Here is a 24228-nt window from a genome sequence, read left to right on the forward strand (position 1 = left end):
GAATCCAACCTTGTGCTGGCTGTCAGGCACGGAGCCCAGAAAGGCCAGCATAGCTGCCCTCGCACAGAGGGATGACCTGATCCAGAAGGCTTTGTCTGGTCCTGTGAGAGGCAGGCACCGTCAGGTTGTGGGCACAGGCCCCAGCTGTCACTGGCACAGCACGCCGCATTATCTGACAGCTTTGTGTGTTTCACCTGCTGCAGGAGCAATGTTACATGCTGCAGCATCTGCTGCATGTGGGCCAGGCTGCGTCACGGAGCAGGGCATGGGAGGATCCTGTGAAGGAACAGCAGGGAATTGCTCACACAGGAGCTGGGCTCAGGTCTGGCAGAAGTCAGCCTGGTCAACTAAAGCAGGCACATACCAACACTCCTGGATAAGTTCCGAGTTCTGCTGCCTACAGATCAACATAGAGAAAAAGGGCTTATACTTTGCCTCCTCTGGCCCCCCCAAAATAACAGGCAATTCTTTTTTCCATAGAACAGAAAGCACCAAAGTGTTTCTGGGTTTTATTTTGGGTTTGGGTTTTTTTGTGTGTGTGTTCACTAGGGTTGGTTTTCTTCTGTAATGTCGTGTCAGAACAGGACTGCCCACCTTCAGCACCTACCGAATTACACTGCTCAACAGCCTGTGCCGGCCAGTGGTCATGCTACGATGGCAGGCATGGGGAAAGGAATGCAGGAGGGGGATGTGGGGAAGCCATGCACCTCTGAGTACTGCTGAAGCTAAAAAATTCTTCAGTTTTCAGCACTTGAGTATTCATTGCACATATAGACAGGCACTTCAAGGAGGCCCCAGGTTTTTTTAATCCTTGGAGCAAGGAGAGATAGGGAGCAAGAGAGACACGGGACAGCATCACGTGACATAAACTCCTAGGTTTTTATACAAGGGATCAAATCTCAAATGTAAGATGTGATCCTATTGAGCGACTTGTTCCTACTGCTGACAGGTACCTCGGGATTTTCTTTTCACAGGAAACATTGCTAACGCACCACCTTATGAACGAACCAAAGTGGCAAACTCCCGAAAGTGCAACAATTAAAGGAATGTTTTGCCTCCCAGAGAAGTGAGCACTAATGCACAACGCCACAAAATGCCTCTGGAAACAATGAGAAACAGTTGTTTTGCCATAATGAAATTTGTGAAGGAAACTGAGAATGATTACTTGACATTTGTTTGGGCAGGGAGATATTAATTAGCCCATCTTTCTCCAAACTTCAGCAATCGCAATTTATTTTGTTTCTATTTACACAAATTTTAGTGTGATTGGATACATGGTGATTTTGCCCATTCTTTGACTGGGACATCACGCTAAATTTTTAGAAAGAAGATAAGGAAAACCTAGTTAAAAAAAAAAAAAGGTTTGTTCTATTCTTTGGGGGGAGGGGGGAGCAAGGGGAGAAGTAGCAAAAGAACTTGTCGTATTCTCCAGAACAGCTCTTCCCTTCCTGTGAGAATTAAAGTTCTTCTTTCCAAATTGTAAATGAAAGAAAAATGCTCAGTGGGGGCCACAGCCCCATCATGGAACAGATCAGGAAATGGAGTAAGCGGGTGGTCTGCCCACGTCACAGGCTTTTATGGCCACTAACTAGAAAAAATGGCATCTAGAAAACGACATAAATGAAAAGGAATATGCTGGATAAAAATAATACAGTGTAGGGGCTAATCGCCAGCCAATCAAACGAGGTATAAGGAAAATGTTGTGAATATGATGGAGTTCTGATTTCGTTAGGAGTCATCTGCTTCTGGCACTAAGACCGGCCAAGCCAGGGTAGCTCCTTCAGCCAGTGCTCTGCTGCAGGAGCGGTGACCTCTCAAAACAGGATTTTTATGAGCTGTGACAAAGATAATGATGAGTATTCTGTATTCTGTACGAAATGTCTGTAAGAAATTAAAACTATCACTACCAGTGAGAAGTTTAGATTAATTACTTTTATAATGGAGGGGGTAAAATGAGGATTTTGAAAGCACTGTTCCTACTAGAAATTTATCTACCTTAATATTAACTAGGACAAAAATGTAGCTAGGAAAGCATGAAGACGAACAACTGGGGATTTCCTTCTTTTTTCTGTCTTTCTTACCAAAGACAATTTTAAGAGAGAATTAAGAGAGGGAACTAAACCATTGCTTCAGCTATTCATGTTAAACAACTTCAAGCACATTTAAAAGTATGTTTTCAGCATGTTCCTAAGAAAAAACCTGTAACTATGTTGGTGCCAACTGAGTTACAGTAACAGTGGAAAAAATCAGAAAGTCAAACCAAGGAAGTGGAGAAGTTTTGGCAATGACAGTGATGGAGTTTGTTTGATTTACTCAGAAAAACAGGCATGAGCCTACCACACCGGTTCTCCCATAGGTTTTAAGTGCAATCAACTAAAATGTGCACTGTAAGTAAGAACACATGTCAATTTATGCCGTGTCCTCAGTACAGGCAAGCTTAAGACAGTGAATTTTCCAGATATTTAACAACCCTTTAAACAATGAAACAAAATCTGAATAAACTGTGAATAAAGCCTGCATATTATTTTCTGTGCTTCTCAGGGCAGTAGAATTCATGTTAGCCCCTTCCAGCATGAAATCAGACCTGGTGTGCTGTTGTAGAGCACTGAGCACACGATTCTTTGTTTCTCACTGCTACAACATAATATAAATATCAAAAAATAATTGGAGAGAATGAAATGACAGATGTAAAAATATGTATCTAGACATAAATCCTATATATTTTGAAGATGATAAGACCAGTTACAAACATTCCCTGAACATGAAACACTTCGGAGGCTGTTATCCATTAGCATAACAAAGCATATGACTTCAAGTAAAGATTTTTCTCATTTGCAGATTTGTTGATTCTGTCAGCTGAATACAGTTAACGGGCAATAAACTGACGCATACTTGATCTCCCCTTTGATGTGCTGTTTTACATCTTTTACAGAGCTTCCAAGTAAGTTTTTAATTTGTAGAAATTGGGTAAGACACAAAAATATAGAGCTATGATATATTACACTGTTTCTTTTATAAAGCTATTAGAAATGGGCTATTCAATGCTTATGCAAAGCTGATATATTGAAACTCTAAGAAGTGGACAGAGCTGCTTGACATTCACCTTAACACAGTTTACTGACCTGGTACATAGAAAGGAACATTCACCTACAGGAAGTCAGTGTGTGCATGGATATGTACGCTCCAAATACTTCAGTATCTAGCTATCTTCCTATCATAGCCTCACTTGCAAAATGACACGTTTGTTCTTTTAAACAAAGAAAGTCTGAAAGACACAAAAATCTTTTTAAATGGCTGCAGCAAACCAGGGTATTTTCATTTATGTATTTTCTGACTAGCTAAGGTTATCTCAGATCTTAGTAACTGACCTCATAGGCAAAATATTCCTGCCCGTACTCAAGCAATCACCAGACAACATTCCTCTTGTATGAAAATAATATACCTTTAATTTATTTACAAGACTGACCAACTGGATGAAGTGGCTGTACTTCAGATGCACTGCAAGAGCTTTCATTAGTGAACTATGTCACTATTCATATGTCTGTAATTTCTTGATATCAGTTATAAAACATACAATCAAATGATTCATGAAAGGGTTGTGAAGAATGAGATAAAAGGAATGTACACAGCAATTAGACAGAAGAGAAAAAAACAATGCAAATCTTTTATACCCACTTTCAAAAATGTTATTTTAAAAGGTGAAAATGTTTTTTCACTACTTAGTAGATAATATGAATGGACTGATTTTTTTTTTTACTTAATGTCAACATCTACAGTAAAAGGCAGTATGTCTCAAATTTGCATGCTAGCTAGTAACATCTGTCAATTGTGGAAAAGTTTAATATATATTGAATTCTTCTGGGAGCTCTGACATCACTAAGTGGTGAAGCGTCTATGACATTAAGATAAGAAAATATAATTATATTTCTTACCTTCTGGCCAGTCATTTGCAACAACAAATTAAGCAGCTGTTAATAATTTCTGTGATTTTGTATCTCCCATAAAAGTGCATGTAAAAAATTTCACAGAGGTGCTAGGTAGCATACAATTACAAGAGAAAGTCTTTGCTTCTGATACATTCAATTTGTTAAATGTATGCACTAAAATGAAAGATAAGATGCAGACATTGTGGTATCAGTTCTTTATCTTTGGTAAAATGTTTTCATTTTATTATAGCCTTATTTGCTCTGATATCCATTTTGTGCATGGTCTGCTATTATTTAAACCAACAGGAAACATTTAAATGGATACAGTATCAGTGTATTATTTAGTACATTCATGACTTTCTTCATACATTCTTTGAGAATGTTGCTAGGGTATGGGGAAAATGAGAAAATGCTACGATCTATTATGATTTACTCCCGGTTTAACATAATACTTTTACTAGTTCTTGCCGTTGTGAAAAAAGTTTTGTTTTGCTTTTAGAAGAAAGGGATCAATATGACTCTAAGGACAATAAATTCTAAAAATCTGAAGTAAAAATATCAAGTATTTTGTACTTTCTTACAAAGGCTAAAATAGAAAATAATACTGGAGCTGACTTAAAATTTGATACTATGACCCATCTAGGTAAACAACAAAAAAGGACCACAGAGAACATCAACAATTGCTCCAAGGTGTTCCAGCGACAGTCAGTAAGCATCAACTGTCTTTACTGTCTTAAAAATCCAAGTCTGACTCTCTCTCACCATTTTTATCAGTATTAAAAGGAAAAAAAAAAAGAGGGAGACTCATTCTAAAGCAGCACTCTCCAGTGACAAGTCATACAGCAAATTCACATTGGGTTCTGGGTAGTCTTTGTTAGACTTAAACACATTAATGATGCAAACTTGACCGCATGAATCTAAGTTATACATACACAGTTATGCCTCCAAATAGCTACTAATTACACTAAATCAATTTGGCAAAGTGAGAGAATTCAATATCCCTACACCCGAAATATCCAGATAGTGCTGCATTCACGCAAAGAACAAGTTACATTACCACAGCTCATACGTGGGGACCCTGAAACACTGAATTCCATCACAAAACCAATCTTTGCACGTACTTTTTTATATATGCAATTCAATATGAATACTGGAAACCTTTGGAATCATGATTTTGATAGAGAGTAAGGTCTAAAATTTTTCTAAGTTCTTGTTTCAGGTCTTGTTGTTGTTGTTGTCTTTGTTATTTTACAAATAGGGTGGCAAGCAGACGATGGCAAGACGTTCCATGGGTATAGGCTTGGGTCTGTTCTGCTGGCTTTATTCAGACGAGCCATCCTCAAGTCACGCCAGCAGTGACACTGGACAAAACAAAAAAAGAACTCACAGGGGCAGGATCAAGCTTGCGGTGTCAATATTAAAAAAACATTCACATTGTGTCTATGCTCATGTCCCAATTTTTCAACAGTTAATGCCTGGTTATAGAAGTAAAACCTGGGTAACAGTCAAAAATGCAAGTGACACCGTTCTGACCCATTCATTGACATGGTATTATTATTTTCAGTATCTCAGTATCATCAAGAACAAAACAAATGTGAAGCTGCAATTACTGTAGAAGGAAAGTCTAATATTCCAATGATTTCCAATGAACATGGCACTTTTGAATTTAAATTAAGTTTAAATTTCAAACTCTGAATTAACCAACAAGGCTGTTTATAAGGGAATAATGAAAAACTTCCCCTGAAGAGCACAACGATTTAAAAAAGAAAATTCCTTATTATTAGAAAGTGATAAAAAAGATGCAGAAATGGGGAGTGGAGTAGTACAGTTTCAATACATGTATTTGCACCAGTGAAAACCATGCTCTTAGCAAGTCACCGATAGCTCTGTCACCAATGACTTACGGTCTTTACCCATGTACAAATGTAGTAAGCCACTTCCCACTGCTGCGGTGCCCACAGAGATGCAACACACACATTAGAATGCAACACACTTAGTGCCTGACTGTCCTAGATGCTGAGCACCCTCAGCTCCCGACAGGCCCCTCAGTCTAAACCAAAGCATAATCCTGACAATAATTTAGTGGTCAAAGTCTTAGGAATTTAAAGAGCCTGTCACTTTTTTGCTTTCTTTGCTTTTTTCAGTATATCACACTTTTTTCTGTTAGGACGCCGGCATCTTTCATCAATGCTCGGTATACATTCATAATGCCATACTTCTTCCATTTTCTCCACAGGGTAAACCGCCTCCACGTAATGACGGATCAGTCTCAGTCTGATAGGATCGAGCTGTTTTTTGTTACAAGCACCTGAATGGTTGTATTGCAGTCTGAGATTCTCCGGAGTAAAGAGTTCGGGAAAGAGTCTTACGAGAAGCCTGGCAGCAAAGTTGCCGACCGACAGGCTCTGCTGCACTATCTCTCTTACCTCCTTATCAGACAGCAAATACAGAGAAGGCACGGGGAAGTCTGGATTAGGAACAACGAGTTCATCGAGTGGTATCTTGCAAAAATCCTTGCTGCTTCTTTCCGGTGGCAGTGGCGGCCCTTCAAATTCTTCTCGAAACCTCTCGGGGTTTATTGCATAGCTGAGAAATTCCCTCCTGTCAGGCCCTGGCACGTGGATTTTCCGTTGCTGTTGGTATGTGCGCCTTTGCTCCGTGTCTCTTCGTCGACACCTCTCGTCAAGCTTCCCAACAAACTCCAATGTCCACACTCTGTCATTCTTTGCTCTGGGGTACAGTATCTGCACATAATGTCGAATTAATTTAATTCTAGTGGGGTCGAGCTGTTTCTTTCCTAAGGATCCACTACAGTTGTATTGCTTCCGTAAGTTTTCATGAGTAAACAGTTCAGGAAATAAGAGAACAAGCAATCGAGAGGCAAAGTTGCCTATGGAAAGACTGCTTTCATATATACTTTTAATCTGTTCTTTGTTCAACAGGTAATCTGGGACAGGGACATCAAAATCGGGAGGGGGAAAGTCAAGCTTGTCAAAGTCTATGGGTACAAGCCAAATTTTTTTTGAGCGTCTGCCAGGTTTTTCATATTCAAAACTGTCTTCCACTTTTATGATTGATACATCATCTGGCAAACCAGAAGAATCGTAACAGTCATCTCTCATCTGATCACATTCACTTCCATCCATATACGTATTTTCAAGCTCATCATTCAGTCGCTGAACACATTGCTGCAACCAGGCTTCTTCTTCCTGCACATCTGGAAAGTAAATTTCAGTGTACCTACGGATTATCTGAAGCCGATGAGGATCCAGCAGTTGTTTTCCAGAGTCTCCAAAGCAGCTGTACCTTTCAGCTAATTTTCTGTGGTCAAAGAGTTCCGGAAACAATCTGTGTAACAAAAAAACAGAAAATTCCCCTGGAGAAGAAGCTTCATCTAAAAATTCATTGAGATCCTGAGCGTCCAACATGTAATCTGAGGCAATAGTATTACTCCTGTCCAAGGACAAAGCTTCCTCTTGCTCTTTATCCTCCATAAAATGAGAGGATTCGACCTGCTCAGTCTCATAAAAACTGGACGATTGACCATTCTGCTGACTGTTTTCCATTTCCCTTTGAGCCCAAAATCTATTGAAAAAATCATTGACTTGAGGCAAACACTCCACCTGCCACACAGCTGTATTCTTCACAGAAGGATAACAAACTTCCACATAGTTACGGATAAGCTGCAGATGGAGAGATTCAAGTTTCCTTTTGTTGAGAAAGCCGCATGCACTGCAGCTTCTGCTGAACTCATCGTCGCTGAAGAGCTCTGGGAAGAGCTGCACTAGCAATCGGCAAGCTAGGTCTCCTCCTGACGTGCTTTGATCCATGATTTGTTTGAGCTCCGCAGAAGTCAACTGGTACTCCGGGGGAGGCTTGAAGTCTGCAACGGACTCTGCTGGACTGACTTGCTTTTTAATTCTGCTAACCTCCAGAGACAACAGGTCAACTTTACTGTGAAGCTGAGTCATATTGGTATTGAGGGTGTTAAGCGTGTAAAACATTTTCTGTATCAAAGAATATATGTTTGGGTCAGAATCTGCGGCGGCTGCTGTTACGGCAATGGCTGCAGCCGAGTCCCTTTTGCGTTGGTCGTTCAAAGTCCGAAGATGCGAGGGACTGCTGGGGTTGATTTTTTCAAACAACTCATAAGAAGCAAACTGCTCTGCTCCTGGCGGGTTCTTCTTCTCCGTGATTTTGTGTGAGATGCCATAGAGAGGTTTTTTATAAGATGGAGTGGTTATGTCATTGAAGGATTCTTCTTCACAGAGCCACGTTACGTTAGGGTTCTTGTTCTTGTTTGGCTGCTCTGTATTTACCTGAGTGGGTGAGCCAGTATCTCTGTTCTTCATGTTTGAAAGGGGGCCCTTTGAATGAACAAATACTGTATTAGTAAGTCTGCCTGAAAAATATTAGCTATAAATATATGCCCTTTAAGCAGGCAACGTTACATAAATAGGCAAAGTCATATTTTCTCCAGAGGACTTAGCTGTCTGAAGCACATAAAAATTAATAAAGTTACTAGGAAAAATAAAAGTATAAGAACTTATTATTTTGGGGTTTTTTTTGTTGTTTTGGCTCACGGTTTTCTCCATGGAATAGAAATGCAATAATAATCCTAGTACTCTCTACCCACAGAGCTCTAAATACTCTCCCAAATTAAGTATCATTATGCTTCACCTTGCATATGAGGATCTTGGGCTGTAGAGAATTTGGGTGGCAACAAGTCAGCAACAGAGCCAAGAATAGAATCTAGATTTTCTGACTCCTAGTCCTATGACCTTGCCACTGCCTCCAACAACTGCATTTAACGTTCCAGCACTCTAGGTTAGCATTTGAAAATACCACAAATGCTATAAGACACCAAAATTATGCTTATTCTTTCTGATGTGAAAGGTTTATATAGCGGTTTTTTATCTTTATAATGATATACAACTCCTAAACAAGTTCTAAGAATGACTGTAATTTTTAAAAAGTATTCTATTTAAATAGTAAAAACTTAAAAACAAAGTGAAAAGTACCTTGATAATGTCTTTTTAAAAAGGGAAGCCTAAGATTTCTTTATTTCCAAAAGGCAGGGAAGTTTAGACTCGTGGGTTTCTATTTTCCTAAATTATTTATATAAAAAACAGTAATTAGCTCTTAAGGAAATAATGTTCTCAATAACTTTTAACTCTTCCTCATTGCTTGAAATTGGAAGCAAGCATTTTCATCAACTCACAGCAAATATGCACGGCTTGAGTGGGTTGGATAGATGGATAGGGATGCAAAGACATGGATATTGCAAATAATTCTTAGGAAGTTAAGTAGATACAACAAAATCAAAATCCAACATACAGATTTCAAACAGGAGAAAACACTCACAGATTTTAGAGAAGACTGTACTGAAACATTTTGCTTGGCTTGTTCCACAGAACATTAATTAGATGAAAACCACAGAATTTGCATCCAAGTACTAAAACAAATGGAACACAGACTTGAGGTCTGAGCTGAGAGCCACAAGCAATGTGAAATTCTAGTGAAGACCCCATTGTGTCCTACAGTGAGGAACTTGAATTAAGGTTCCTTTCTGAAAAAACAGAACTGTAATACTTGTGAAATTAATCTAGTCACTATGTGTACTCACACTTGGCATCTGCTTACTGCAGTGACAAATTGAATCTAATTACTTTTTAATTTCTAATGCAATGTATACTCAAAAGAAGCTCAGAAAGAACAAGCTGGTTTCCACTCCAAGTCTAGAAACCAGCAGAATCAATTAAATTGAACTTGTGTTTCCAAGTTCTGCTATCATTCACATCACAGGAGTTTTTCATGTTTTCACATCCCAAGCTGCGTGGATGGTCAGATGATAAATGCAAGCATAACGCAAAGGCAATATATTTGACAGTGCACAGAATCCCTAGCCATGGTGGTACCTACGACATCTGGCTTCCAGGTCCCATTGAGAAGACTGTCCCTCCAGTCCCACTCATATTAAGCACCTTTATGACAAGGACAGCGAGGAACTAGAGTCCTGTAACACCACTAGCTATTAAAGGGTGACTTTTTACCCCAGCAAGTGGTAGGATATACCCTGATTATATCAGCTCTTTGTGACTTGTAAAATACCAGACCACAAGAGACCGAATTGTGAGCAGACCAAGATCCACATTGCTCCCACCTAACTGTAGGCTCCTGTGCTGGGACTGAAGTCGTCATACCCCACCTACACATGTCAGTGGAGAAACAGAGGTATTTCCAGGTGGTAACAGAGCTCTCCCAAATAGACACCACCTGAAAGCAGGTCACGAAAATCTCCACTGACAATAAACATAGTTCTGCTCCCCAGTCAGACACCCAGACTGAATTACAAATTTCTTTTACTGTTTTAGATCAAAAGAACAAAACAAAACTGCAATTCCGGTGAATACATTTCTTACACGTATAGTGAGACCTGCTACCTAAGCAGCTAACTCTTTCATTAACACTCCTGTTTGCAGAGAATATTCCAAATACTCCTTCACATACAAAGTATGATTCATTCAATTCCTTCTCTACTAACTAGCTTGCTGAACTTTTTCTGTAATTAATTATATAACAAAACTTGCCAATATCAGGGTAACTTCTACTAATGCACACCTCACACACAGAGCCAGGGCAAAGCAATATAAGAATGTGCATTAAACCAGCACAAACTCATTTTCTTAAGTATCTTATTGCACTTTGACGGTGAGAATTGTGAAAGTTTGCATTCTCAGTTCTGGACACGGTGCTCTGGAGGAGAAGAAGTGTTCATGCAAAGAACTACAGCGGATCTCTGCTGTGACGACAGCAGAACTTCTGCCCTTTCACTAATGCAGCTGGATTGGATCTGTGTGTTCGTATCTGGTTGTGGGATGGATTTGGTTATCTGCATTTCAGAAACACATACTCAGTGTTCGACTAACAGATGACAACACATTTGGGCCTATATTTAAGGATTTTCTATTTCAGATGCATTCTCGTTTTCTTTCCTTTTGCTTTTAATTATCTTGTCTTTATACACTTTCCATCTGGGAACAGCACTACCCAGAGCATAAATGCATGGATATGCATAAATGGCTTTTTGTAAATTCTCCAATTAAACTCGTATTTAATATTTTTAATTAGTTTTCTGTAACACTGGTCTTTAAACATCAATGTATTTCAGGTAATGCTACACCCATTTAAGATGATCAGTTTTAATGGGCCATCAAAAAATAAGCAAAGATACTGTTCTATGCGACTCAATGTACATAAGATAGTGCTGCTTTTTATGCTACATTTGCACAGCAAGTTTTTATATCATATACATTCTTTGAACATTTGCAAAATGCAATATTTCAGTAAACATCGACCAATATAAGTAACTGTGAAATAGCCTCTCATATTAACCCTTGGGGTCCTAAGCCAAGTTTTAAAAGTTGTTTAGACATTGCTCTGTTCAGTCCTAAAGTCCAGCTAATTAATAACCTTTATTATGCTTAATAAACAAAGTCTAAATATCTATAAGAATACAGAGCATAATATCTTAGCATATGAGTAAATAACAATAAATATATGAGCAAGAAACATATAAAAAGATTCTATCAAAAATAAGAACTTGGAAATGTCTTGCACACAATTTTTTTGAACTTACCATCTTCTACACTTTTTTTTTAAAAAGAAAATTAAGGAAAAATGAATTTCTGGTTCTGAAGTGACAATCATAATTAAAAAAAAGCTAAATGTCTTCTGATAGTCATTTAGTAATATAATCACCAGCCCAACAGTACAGTTATGTAACATATAAGGTACAGCTCTGCTTATATCATACATAGATGCCTATGTGATGTGTAGTAAAGATACTCTAAAAGCACAGTATTCTTGAAAATAAATAACATTTTGTCACTTTAAATTAACTTAATAACTTTAAGCAGAAATAGTTAATGAAGTCATCAACTAAGACAAAATATTGGTACTAGAAAAGTAATTAATTTTAACAATGTTGTTAGGATTGAGGACTATTTCTGGTTGGTTATTTAACTAAACATGCTGATTCATTGGGGTCAGTCAAGGATGAATTTTCACCATTACTGGGTCACTTTCTGATATTATAAGTCCAAAGTTATAATTAATTTCAAATGATATTTAAAAATCTATTGAAGGCAAACAGCAAACAGTAAAATCCAAAGCAAGCAGAGTTCAGAGACCATAATGAAGCTCTTTTAAAAATCTGAATGTAAGTAAAAGATTTGTGAAAAGAAGAAGAGAAAGGAAAAGAAACTGAGTAATAAGATTAAAACCTACCTGCCACAGGCATTCAGGGGAAAAAACAACCCCAAGAAGTCAGAGAGATGACAGTCAAGAAAAAGAAATATGAAGAAGGAAAGGAGAAATGAAATGCACAAATACAACACGGAATAACTAGCTAGGTAGTAGAACAGCAGAAAAGGATATGTGCATTAGAGTAGGTCATAAACTAAATATAACCCAGGGCCTGAAGTTATTCAAAAGAGGATGAATTTGAATCTAGGTTATTTTAATAAAGTGCTGAGTGTGAAAAACAGGAGGTCATTATACTGCTCTAGAAGGTGTTAGAAGAGATGTGGCTACCCAACACAGGACACTACCCTTTCAGAAATCTCAAAAAGAACCACAAAAATGTAAGGTGACTCCTGAAGAAAAGCTGAAAAAACAGAATTTTAGTCTTGGAAAGGAAGGGCTGAGGGTGGACAACATAACACCAATTTTCCCACATGCAAAAGACTTTTCTAGGAACAGATGATCACTGCTCTCCCTACTGAAAAGAACAAGGACAAAAAGAAACTTGCTCAGTTTCACCAAAGATTTATGAAAATCTCCAATTGCTAAAGATGTGAAACACTAGAACATGATAATGGAAGAGACTGGGCATCTCCTTCACCAGCTGGACAAACATCTGTATTATCACCAGTGGGATGCTACACCAGAAGCTGTAATACATTCTGCCCTTGATATGCTGAAGTCTTCTGCATCCCCACATTTTTATCTTTCAAATAATACACAAATGTATATTTGTCTCACTGACATCAAAATCTATGCCACAGAAGGAAGAATTACAGCCCTCATTCTACCAGTGAGGATCCAGCTGAAGGACTGTGTGACATGAAAGGGACCGTAATCAGAGTCATGCTCAGTTAATCCAAATCACTACCTGCTCCTATGTCCTCTGACAAACAACAAAAATATACTTCACATGAATGAATGAACCTATAACTGTATTTCACAGATACGATCACTCCCACGTTATTTAAAGAAATACCCAGACAAGTTAACGTGTGCAAACTGGGTTAGGATTAGCCATACTTGCCTCAAACTCATTACTCGTTACTGATGCAAATCTAGTTAAATGACTTGCATTTTGCTTATAGCAGCAATGAATTTAGCCTATGAAATATGAACAGAAAAATCACACAGTCATGTATAGAGAAGTCACCTCTTGTGTAAAGCGTCTTTTCTTCACACTGGCTAAGACATCTTGCTGGCTCCCTGAACCATCACAACCAAGTGAGGTCTGTTTCCGTTTGTTGGAATCCTGTAGGCAAGTAACTGCGCCATCCAGTGAGTGTTTCTCAGCAGATCTGGATGTTACTGAGCAGTCTAGAGCTTCAGCTTCGTCTTCTGTTTCTACTTTCACAACATTTTTTTTAGGAATTTTTACTGGAAAAAGAGAAGGTTTAGAAAGATAAAGCACTCTCTCCAGAAAACCATTATTTAATATAATCTTTTGTGGTTTGTTTCTTTTTATGAAAATGTGTTTTGAAGAACATAATTATTTTTTATGACTTGTACAATAAGTGTATGCTGAGGCCACCCCAAAGCCAAGTTTTTATTGTGCTAGGAGCCATTCCATCATCCAGTAAATGACAGTTTCTTCCCCAAAGAAGATTCTAAAGTATAAACAAAGTTACAGTAGGAAGATTTTTTGGAGGGGGAGGAAGGATGTAGAGCAGAAAATAGGAGTAACAAAGACAATGGTGCATTTCAGATAGCTTTTTAAAAAACATTAATTTGTCTTGATCCAAGTGTATTCTTTATCAGGTTACAAAGGCTTTAATTCAACAAGTATTTTTGCCTGATCATAAATTACACAAAGTATAATGTTTTACCTTCATCATCATCAGTGATTTCAGCTGAATTCATCTTCTATCTCACTAAAGAACAAAACAAAACGAAAAATATCAACATCTTCCAGAATCAGGAAATACCTATATCTGTTTTTATAATTAATTGTAATCTAGAGCCATTGGGCATTAACAGCTCACAGATAATTTCCAGTCTGTACATTTGTAATAACTAGCTATTTTCAGTCAATTTCATGGCCATCTATAGAGCTGTCAACATGCATGCTCTACTGCAGACAACACATGACAGCTAGGAAAGTATTTAAAACTATATGTCTTTTTCTGGTATGGAAAAAAGTAAAAGTCATTTTAACCTTCTCTGTAAAGTATCTTGGCAGTATATAAATGGAAGTTAACTGTATTAAACTCTCCATCCCGCACCAAGTCACTACTTCTTATTGCAGTCAAATGTTTTTATATTGTCACTGTGGGTGACCCAAAGTCATCACAGAAGGAAAACTCATCATAAACTCTAATATACATGCTGGAGTAAGTTGTCATTTAAAAATCTTTGATCTTTTGGTATGGATTGCATCAATTCAAGCAGAGTAATCTACAGATCTACAGTAACTCCTCCTTTTTTCTAACAGTCAGTCTCTAAATAATGTGAATTATTTAGAGACTAAGTGACCCACACCAACTTTTAAACCACCTGATAAGAACTGGTGAGGGTTAATACCCAGTCTTACTAACTCAACAGTACTTATGAACTTAGACACAGCCACTACAGCTCTTTATGAAAGATCATAAGACTATGTACTTCATACAGCACTATCAAAAAGCTACGCTGGACCTTAAGAAAATCACATAGTACTAAATATTCATATTTTGCTCTGATACCCCAGATGCATTGATATTCAGTGCCTAGATCTTTCTCACACTTTCCCACGCTGCACTAGGCTTAGCTCTGAGGGATGAGTTATAAAACCAACATGTGCCAGTGCTCAAGAAGTGTGACACAAAGTCTTTTTGTGAGGGCCTAAGGCGACAGTAAGCAAATCAGCTGATACCACTACAGAATATACTGTAATCAAAATCAAAATGGCTTTTCAGATAATCCTAGACTGCTCCATGAGAGCAAAACACTAAAAGAGGTAAATAGAGAGCCAGAAGGGAACACTATAAAGGTGGTAGTGGGCAGAACACCACAAAATATTTAGGAGGGGATACAGGGAATTATATTTTCCTTCTAACTCCTGCTGTTACTGCTATTCAAATAGGAAGAATGCTTTAGGAGAATTCCTCTGAGAGAATACAAGCAAGCTGGAAGGAGAAGATAAATGAGGATGTGAATAGCCACTTTCTAAAACTGGAAAAAAGTGAAAAGTAATGCAAAGCACATACTCTGGTTATCAGTTGACTTTCTAAAGGAGGCAACATCAGGAAGACCAAAGCTATCCCAAATTCAGGTCAAATAACATTACGTCAAAACATTGTTTCACAAATTTGAAACACAGTGTTATTACTTATTTTGGATTTTTTTTTCTCTAGTTTATTTGAAAACTGCCAGAATACAATTAAAAGTGAATAGTCAAAACCAGCATCAGAATCAACGAGGCCTAGAAAGACTGGGTTTCATATTTGAACTCTCTGGTGCCAAAGCACGAGCCCCAACCTTTTCCTTTTTGGGAGCCCTAGTAATACCTCCCTCCTTATCTGGTTTCCTGTCATCTTTGTGGGATTTGTAAGAACTTAGTTATTATGAGAAAATGAAGCACGTATAACAGCTTCTGTCAAGAGACAGGATTGAACTGCCCCTCTGGTTTCCTGCCTCACAGCCCCAGCTGCTCCCTCAGTCAAGCACAGGTGCCCACCTTAACCTTCAGTGAGCTCTTCTAGCTTGATAAACTGACATAAAACAATTCACTTCTTTCTTTGCTTTCTTTCCTTCTAATTCAGAGAGTAAGGCAAGGTAAGAAAGGTACAGCAAGTAATTGGGCCCATCTTAGGAATATGCACTAGGTCTCGGACAGAAAGGAGGAATTACAATCTCTCTCCCTCGTACCAGCAAGCCACTGGCTTGGTTCAAACATTTCATTAAACTTCATTTGTCGTCTGTTTACACCATCGTCTCGCTTCAAATTTGGGTGGCAATGGACTCACGAGCGAGTAGTGAGCAGCCACAGAGGTATCAGCAGAGCAATTGTATCATCGCTTCCATAGGAAATTAGGGCCTATGGGAAGCGGGGGGGAAGTCTGTGTGCGTGCATCAGCATGTCCATGCACGTATGCCTATATAAGGTTAGCAATAATTTTGTTGATTGTTTGAAGTCCACTAAAGATGAAACATTTCAGATTCTTTAAAATAGTGTTTGCAGTGAATCAGTATTTACGAATAGTAATTATTGCCTCCATAGAAGAGGCAGCAGTGTCAAAACTGCTTTGAGGTAGCATTCTGGCCCAGACTGTGAGAATGAACAAAGATGGCATAAAAAAGACCTAAAAGAACTTGGGACAAGATAGTGCAAAAAGCAATCGAGTAAGAAATCCACCCAGGAAAGCAAACACCTGACAGTTGTCATCTTGAGTATACATACTTTATTCTTACCTCATATGTCTTTTTTCAAAACAGAAGATAAATATATTTATCATCATTAGCCTGAAACTGACCCAATGCTATTAACAGGACAGCAGTTAGTTCTAGGAAGGAGTAAACACCCTGTGCTGAAGTTGGGAGCCCAGGTCTGCAGCCGTGACTGGCAGAGCAACCGGCCGTGGCAGCTTTATCTTGCTGGGTTACAGAGAGATGCTGCAGTACATCTTATTTTCTGGCAAAAAGATCTGGAAGGAGGATTCCAAAACATACCAAACACCTACAGCAGCAGCTATGTCAACAGCCAGATCTTGATCCTAATGAAGTTGGTTGGAGTTATAGCCTAAGCACCTGTACGCCTGAATTTTAGCTGTAACTTTTTATATTTCTACCTGAACTGACCAAAAAAATAACGCTTTACAAAACATGAACATAAACCGTAAACTTCAAGTGTTAGGATTTTGCTTGTAAATACTTTGATTTGTGAACTAAGTTATTTTAGAAGCATTTTCTCTGGGTTCTTTGGTTTCTATCTTGTGTATAAATTTACATTCCAAAGAATGTGTGAACAGTTCAGAAACACCTAACAAAACAAGCTTACAACACGTAAATGAACACATTGTTTCTTTATGCTTATGCTAAAACATGGGTAAAACTCAGAAAGAATAACTCTTATAACCCTGATTATGGATCATACCCTCTGAACACTAAAAATGAAGCGAATAGCTAGTACTCTCACTTTTTATTCAAAATAGACTCTGCCTTTGATTAATGGCAATCTGCTTCTGGTACAGTCATTAGCTAAACCTATCTAATGTAGGATAAACAGTGAGATGTGCAGCACTTGGACAAATTCAACAATCAAGGAAGAAGAGGTAAACGGACTCTATCCTCAGAACGCAAACAATAAATCATGTAGGCAGATTTTACTGCCTACATGTCATCTATTGAGAACAGTCTTCCTGAAAACAGAATGCAGTCTGTAACTTCTATGTAATCAATATCTCAAAAATAAATACCTTGCTGACATATCAGCATGTACTCACCTTCCCATCTAAAATGCCTTGATAGCTACTAGTGCTGGTACTGTACAGATACCTGTGCTGAGCCGCTGCTAGGTGTCACGCAACGGAGCCCGTGTGATGCCAGCACTCACCTGGGAAGAGAGAAACATTCCTTTGGGCTCAGCCCTCCAGACTCATCCACATATCCTGACACTTTTGAAACAGTTAAAAAAGATGAAGCAAAAAGGACGGTTTTCTTAAGGTGGTTAAAGCTTTGTTCTGCTAAGAGAAGTGAATAAAAATACCTAGATTTGCAATCACGTAGACGAGGATATTATCCTTTTTAAACTAATGTATGACGAACCCATTTGCAGAGAACTGATGTGATACACAGCATTGTGTCCTCCTGTTCCAAGTTAAGCCACTTCTAATAAATTGAAGATACATTACGGTCTAACTCTAGACACCAATGGCACAATGCTTAAAGGGGTATTCGGGAACCAGGAAACCCGCTTTGTTTTTTGTTTTTTTTTTAACTTTCCTACTCTTTATTTTAGAGCAGAGACAAGAATTCAGGTCCCCAAATCCTAGAAGAGCAATCTCATCAGCGGGTTATGGTACACTGGAGGGCAAGTGGGAAGAAGAGGAGTGGGCCAGAGCACGAGGGGGTGGGGAAAGAAGGGGGTTCCCCGCACACCTTGGCTGCCAGTATTGGCCAAATCCTCTTCCCTCAGGTCCCACTCTCCCTTCTTCTCATCAGATGAGACAAGGAATGAGACAGCTCAATGGAGGGACTTAACACTCCCTACTTCCATTTGTATCACTTAGACACACGCCTCTATTCAAAAGACTTACCAGGTTATGACAGTTAATTGTATTATCGTACGATTTTGGTAACAACATTCAACACTGAAATGGTATTACCTGTGGTTAATGGGGAAGTTCAATGCCTAGCGCAATGCTGTGAGTTCCAAAGCATGGAAGAATACCTTGAAAACGAGGTTTTGGAACTCTCTGTGCATTTGGTGCTGACTACCACCCTGATGCTGCTTTTGCAAGTAGAGCAAAAAATGTGATCCACTTATCAAAAACATGCCTAGCCGAAATACGCACTGAAGCCTTAAGGATTCAAAGCACTTAAGTACAAAAGATTTTATGAGTAGGGGAGCAAATTGCAAATAATACTCTAAACATACTTCAGTCTCATATCATCTAGTATAATGCATAATGCTACTTAAAAGTAGCATAAAAGTGTACCTAATTATTGATATATAAACCAGAATTGAATCATAAGCCTATGCTAAATCATCCCATGATGTGCATTCTGCTCCTTCTATTTACCACCCATCAATTACTTATGTGCTGGCCTTGGACGATGCTTTCCCTACCTGTCTTAATGATTGTGTAAACTGTAAAAGCCCAATGCAAAGAGAAAAGATCTTGCTGGTAATGTGAGATCAAGGCAGTTCTCTGCCTTTGCAATCATTCTTGAAGAAAACCTGATGGATCACTTTCAAGTTCTGACTTAAAAAAGCAAAGTCCACCAGAAAAAAAAATACTGTTGTTCTGCTGTTCATAACTAAGAAAATAACTCTTTACTCTTCAAACTCCCATATCTCATGTAGTAAGTTCCGACAACTGAAAAAAAAATTCGTGTGAAAACTATGTAGAGAAGTATAAAAGTGCACACGCGCTCCATGTGGAAAGCAATTCTGATTTCATAAGACTTGTTGATTATAACTACAAATGTAAATGAATCATTATCTTAACTGATATACTCTAATAGAATAAGAATGCCTGGTACCAGTTTTACAGAAGTCTGCTATTTATAATTTAAATGCCTGCATAACACTGTACTGTTCACTTCGTTAATGCATGGTAAATGTGCAGATGCTGCTTCTTGAATGCACACCATCCCACTAAATATTTTAGCATTTTAGCATCTTCACGTAGATTGGAAGGAATGTCTCTAACTCTTCATTATGGAGTATAAAAATGGTATTAAAAGTATAGGGGTTTAGACATTGTGCACTATGAGATGTTTATTCCTTTTAAAGCCTCATGGTGGTACACTGCTTCATATATAAAACTCAGAGGCTTCAATGGAAAGCATTCTACCTGAGTGTCATTTGCTTCTGAAGAGGTGGATTGTTCTTTACATTTTGGTCAAAAGTTAGGATACACGTGTTTGCTAGTAACATTAAATACGGGTTTAATAGCATATGTGGAATAAGCTGCTCAATGTCCTTGCTTTCAGCATGCAGCAAAAGATACAGCACTCCTCTTAATGCACAGGTAACCTAGTAAAGCGATATAAACTATGGGAATACCAGAAAAGCTGATATTCTAATCAGGTAACATGGGCTAAAATTTACAAGGTCTGTACACTGAACTGCTGTTTAATGGCCAAAAGGAGCACCTCCTCTTACACATGCCTTCCTGTAACAGGACTTTATCACAAAACTGCAATGGTACTATGCTACGCAATTAGAGTGTGGTTTACCCAGAGCCGACCAAAACTACTGTATACGTATTCATCCTCCACAGGGGACAATGACTGATCAGTCCAGTAGTCAGACACTCACTGGGCAGTCAAGTGTCTGAGGTCCTGCCCCTGGGTCTCTGTATTTCATATGAAACACGCACTGGATAAAACACAGAGGGCAGCCGACGCTTCCCAAGGGAAGCCCACAGCCATGAAAGCCACTGTGGGTGGGTGGAAGTAGTCCCGTCCCATGCAGCAGGCGAGCACAGGGCTGCTCTAAGCGCCTGGTGACAGCACGAAATACTGTCCCTCGTGATGTTTTAGAAGAACGATTCCTGCGTAACGGTTTGAAACAACAAAAGCAAACACCCGTCCTCAATGTGCATCCCTGCGGCCCCAGGAGGAGACAGGACCAAAGGCAGGCACCTCTGCTCAGGCTGCCCAGGAGCTGCCTCCTGCTCAGGGTGCGCGTCGCTTTCCAGGCTGTCTCCTAGAGAGCCCTCCTGCTGGGCTGTAGAAGCAAACCCAGAGAACTGTGAGTTCTGGGTTCTGCTTTGGGAGCCAAGTTAATCTTCATCTTTTACTTCCTAGCTATAGCACTGGGTTCAATAATTTCAATATTGCAGTTATCCTCGGGGGACATTTGATTCCTCCAATTTGTAAAATACAATGCAACCCAAATTCAATTCAGCTGAATTACACATAAATACCACTCCAAAATTAAGCTGTAAAATGTATTTCTTAGAGGCAACATTTGCCTTCTGTTCAGCTCTGTGGGCCAGTGATTTGGCTTTAAATATTACAGAATTTTGACAAGGCCTTCTCAAAAAACCAAAACAATGCAATTCTTTTTTTCCTGGACTTTTTTGCATCTTCATTTAAGTATGTTTTGATTTTCTATTTAAGTATCCTATTGCTGAAAACCTCACCACCTCCCTCATCGGTATGATGTTCAGAATAAGCAAATGACTAGGAAGGGTCACTGTCAGTATGCTGCCTGAAACAACACTACCTACTAATGTTACAAAGTACCCCTAAAACTATTGTAACAGACAGATATTGGGGAGGGGGAAATCTCTATTGTTTGATTTGTACACCTGACTGTACTTTGCATGGATTTAGTCACGTTTCCTTATAACTTGTGACTTCTCTGAGCAAAAATTTTGAAAAGGCTTGGTTGGGGAGTTACTTGAAAAGGCAGCAGGTTGAGGAAGTCTCATGCCTGAAACCACCTTAATTAAAAAAAGAATAGATAATTGATTTCAAAGGGACCACCCGTCTTAAAGAAACTGTGAAATAAGAACAATGAGCAAAATGCAAGCAGATAATATAAAGAATACGAAAAGCTGATGCTTTCTATTCCATCAATTTTGAGATAGTAAGTAAGGGGCTGCCAGTGACCCAAGAGTGGAGTTTTTGAGTAAAATGTATTCTCAATATCCAGCACTGACACTTGAAATATTAGATACCTTAGAAAACCATATTCCAACATTACAATCACGTTCCGACTATAAATACATGTATAACAAGTTCTAAAACTGTGAAAAAATATTTTTAAAAGCAGCAGCAGAGGTTGTTGGAAGCATTACCCTTACCGACAATAAAATCCCTATACTTAACATAGTTTGAAAACCTCCTCTGCTGCTCTGTGGAGGAGGACAGGAAGCCTCAAGTCTCCACTGAAGCCAGCCTGCAACAAGGGCATTTTGCCAATAGGACTTGCAGGGCATGTTCTCAATTTGGGTCTTTTTTTGTTTCATTTTAGTTACATCTGCAGATGCAGTTTCAATTAAAAAAAAAAAAAAGAAAAAAAAACCCTCAGTCTTCTCAGTTTTCCCACAAGTTGCCTAAAGCTGAAGTTTTTTCAACCTGCTCACTGTACTTTGTCAAACGCCAATTTTATCTTGCACTGGTCAAGGAAATGCTAACCAAGTTTGTTTCCAGTGTTAATGCATCAATTTGGTTTTGCTTCTATTAGGTGTCTTCCCTGGTCTATTAGAAACATTTCGTTTTCCTCAGTGCCTCACTCTCTCTCCCCTCATTCTTTGCTTTTACTTTAAAATACTGTTCCACCCGAACTTTGCACAATTTAAATTCTCCTCCCAACTGCAATCAACTCTCCTTTATTTTTATCCACTGGACTTAGCTAAGCTATGAAACTACTTCGCAAAGATAAAAAGCGTTGTCAGTCCGATGCTGAGTTTGATTTAGCAGGAGAGAAAAGGAAAATGTACCAACGTACATTGGCAACTACTTCTTTTATTAGATGCAGTAATTCAGGTAAATCCATAACCTGATGGCTAGGTACCAGCCAGAAGCAGGGAAAAGGTTTTTCGTCCCCAGTTTTAAACGCCTCAGCCCCAAGGGTCGGGCATACGCTTTTTTTTAATAGGTGGCAGCGACAAACTCTACCCGCACTTCAATCCAAAAAGCTCTGGGACTGCGTCAGTGCTCTGTGGAAGCCGTCACATGGCTGCTGGCCCGCCGCCAGCTCGCATTCTGCTGGTTCAGAGTTTGTTCCCTTCTATTTACAAAAGGCCGTGTGGACATACCACAGGGGAAAGTAGGGTAGAGGCAGCGGGTGACCCGGGTGGCGGCGGCCGGTTCCCCCGCCACCGCCTCCCCCGCCCCCCCCCGGCGCACGACCCACCGACAGCCGATAGGAATGACGACAGAATGACCACCAGCCCCCCCCAACCCCCCCGACGCCACCGCTCCTGCCAAGCGGGACCCTGACCCCAGCCCTCGCTTTTTTGCACAGGGAAGCCCGGCCGCCGACGCCACCGCGGGGACGGGGCGGGGAGGCGGGGACGGGAGGGCAACAACCGGGGAGGTGCCCCCCGCCCCGCCGGGCTTTCCCTCCCCTCCGAGCCGCAGGGGCTCCCCGCCGAGGGGCGGCGGCAGCGGCGGGCGCCACGTGGGAGCGGCGCGGCGCGAGGCCCCGCCCAGGGGCGGGGGCTGCGAGGAGGACGCCCCGCGCGCCCCGCACGCGGCGGCGGCGGCCGCTGCTGCGGTCAGACCCACGAGCCCCAGGCGGCGGCGGCGGCGGCGGCAGCGGTTGGTGCTTCCGGTCCGAACCCTGCCCGGGCGGATCTATGTGGCCGCGCGCGGGGGGGGACGGGGGAGGAGGGGATAAGGTGAGGCTGGAGGTGACGGCGGCGTGACCGTTCCACTCTCCCCTCTCCTCCCCCTCCCCGCTCCCCCCCCCGCAGCCCCGCAGATGGAGGCACCCGGGCCGGGCGCGCGCGCCCCGCGCCGCAGCGCTATAGCAACGTTCCCAGCAACGAACAAAGAGCCCCCCGCCCTCGGCAGCTCGCGCCCCGCGGCGGTGGCGGCGGCGGCGGGGGGAGGGGGGCGGGGAGGGACAGCCGCGGCGGCGGCGGGGCCACGAGCCGCGGCCGGGGGGAGGGGCCGGCCCCGCGCCTCCCGCTTCCTCGCTCGCTGCCCCGCCGGCGCGGCCCCCCTCCCCGTTCCTCCCCCACCCGCCGGGGCGGCGCTCCCCGCCGGGGGCTGCGTGGAACGGCGGTGCCCCTCCCGCCGCCCGGTCCCGACGAGCGGCGGCGGGACTTACCTCGGCTCCGCGCGGGGGCACAGGAGCCCCGGGACGGCGGGGGCGGCTGGAGCGGCCGCCGCTGGTGCCCGCGCTTTCCCCCCCCGCTCTTTGTGTGCGAGGGTCCGCGCGCTGCGCTCTCGCGTGACGTGACGTGACCGTGTGTCATTTCCGCACAAGGACACTGTGAGCCCCGAGCCGCCGCGGCCAGCGCCACCCGCCGCCCCGGGGCAGGGGCAGAGGCGGGAGGGGAGGGGGGAGGAGCGGGCCGCTCTCCCCCCTCCCCCTCTTCCCCACCCCCCGCCCTCCCCGGCCCTGCCACAGGGAACGCGCCCTTCCCACTGGAGACCCCGCGCGCCCCCGCCCCCACCGCGCGCGCCCCGCCGCCCACTCGGCGCCGCGCGGGCGGCCCCACCGCCGGCAGCCCGCCACGCCACGCCACGCGTCCGCCCGCCCGCGCCCGCGGGCAGCGCGGCGGGCAAGGCCCCACGTGGGCCACGGCTCGGGGATGACACCGGGCGTGACGGGGACCGGGGCGGGGGACGGGACGGGTCGCGCCGCGCCCTAGGCAGCCGCCGCGTGGAA

The 24228-nt window shown here is 41.6% G+C and overlaps 1 protein-coding gene and 1 long non-coding RNA gene across 5 annotated transcripts; one reads left to right on the plus strand and one right to left on the minus strand.

Annotated features, from left to right (window-relative positions):
* Positions 1 to 982: 982 nt before the first annotated feature.
* On the plus strand, positions 983 to 2945 carry LOC142054607 (uncharacterized). Its single transcript, XR_012659608.1, has 2 exons — positions 983 to 1066; positions 2839 to 2945. It is a non-coding gene; the product is annotated as an uncharacterized LOC142054607 (long non-coding RNA).
* A 476-nt stretch (positions 2946 to 3421) lies between these two features.
* Positions 3422 to 23810, minus strand: BEND3 (BEN domain containing 3). Of its 4 annotated transcripts, XM_075087393.1 has the most exons (6): positions 23665 to 23796; positions 17651 to 17760; positions 14057 to 14101; positions 13384 to 13607; positions 6353 to 8293; positions 3422 to 5287 (listed from the first exon to the last, which is right to left on the minus strand). In XM_075087393.1, exons 3-6 carry the CDS (start codon positions 14088 to 14090, stop codon positions 5129 to 5131), a joined length of 2358 nt encoding a protein of 785 aa, XP_074943494.1. In that variant the 5' UTR covers positions 14091 to 14101; positions 17651 to 17760; positions 23665 to 23796; the 3' UTR covers positions 3422 to 5128. The 4 variants fall into 4 exon arrangements, with proteins under 4 accessions (XP_074943494.1, XP_074943492.1, XP_074943493.1 ...); XM_075087391.1 differs by lacking the exon at positions 3422 to 5287 and having other exon boundaries at positions 5893 to 8293; positions 23665 to 23810; XM_075087392.1 differs by lacking the exons at positions 3422 to 5287; positions 17651 to 17760 and having other exon boundaries at positions 5893 to 8293; positions 23665 to 23798.
* Between the last annotated feature and the right edge of the window lie 418 nt (positions 23811 to 24228).

The sequence above is a fragment of the Phalacrocorax aristotelis genome, chromosome 3 (assembly GCF_949628215.1).
Source record: "Phalacrocorax aristotelis chromosome 3, bGulAri2.1, whole genome shotgun sequence".
Classification (NCBI taxonomy): Eukaryota; Metazoa; Chordata; class Aves; order Suliformes; family Phalacrocoracidae; genus Phalacrocorax; species Phalacrocorax aristotelis.

Excerpts from the sequence above, each read along its gene's own strand:
- BEND3 (XM_075087391.1), bottom strand. The coding sequence starts at position 14,090 with ATGAATTCAGCTGAAATCACTGATGATGATGAAG. Across the intron at positions 13,608-14,056 it reads AATCACTGATGATGATGAAG|TAAAAATTCCTAAAAAAAAT; the intron begins GTAAAACATTAT and ends CTCTTTTTCCAG. Across the intron at positions 8,294-13,383 it reads AAAGACGCTTTACACAAGAG|GGCCCCCTTTCAAACATGAA; the intron begins GTGACTTCTCTA and ends GTTCATTCAAAG.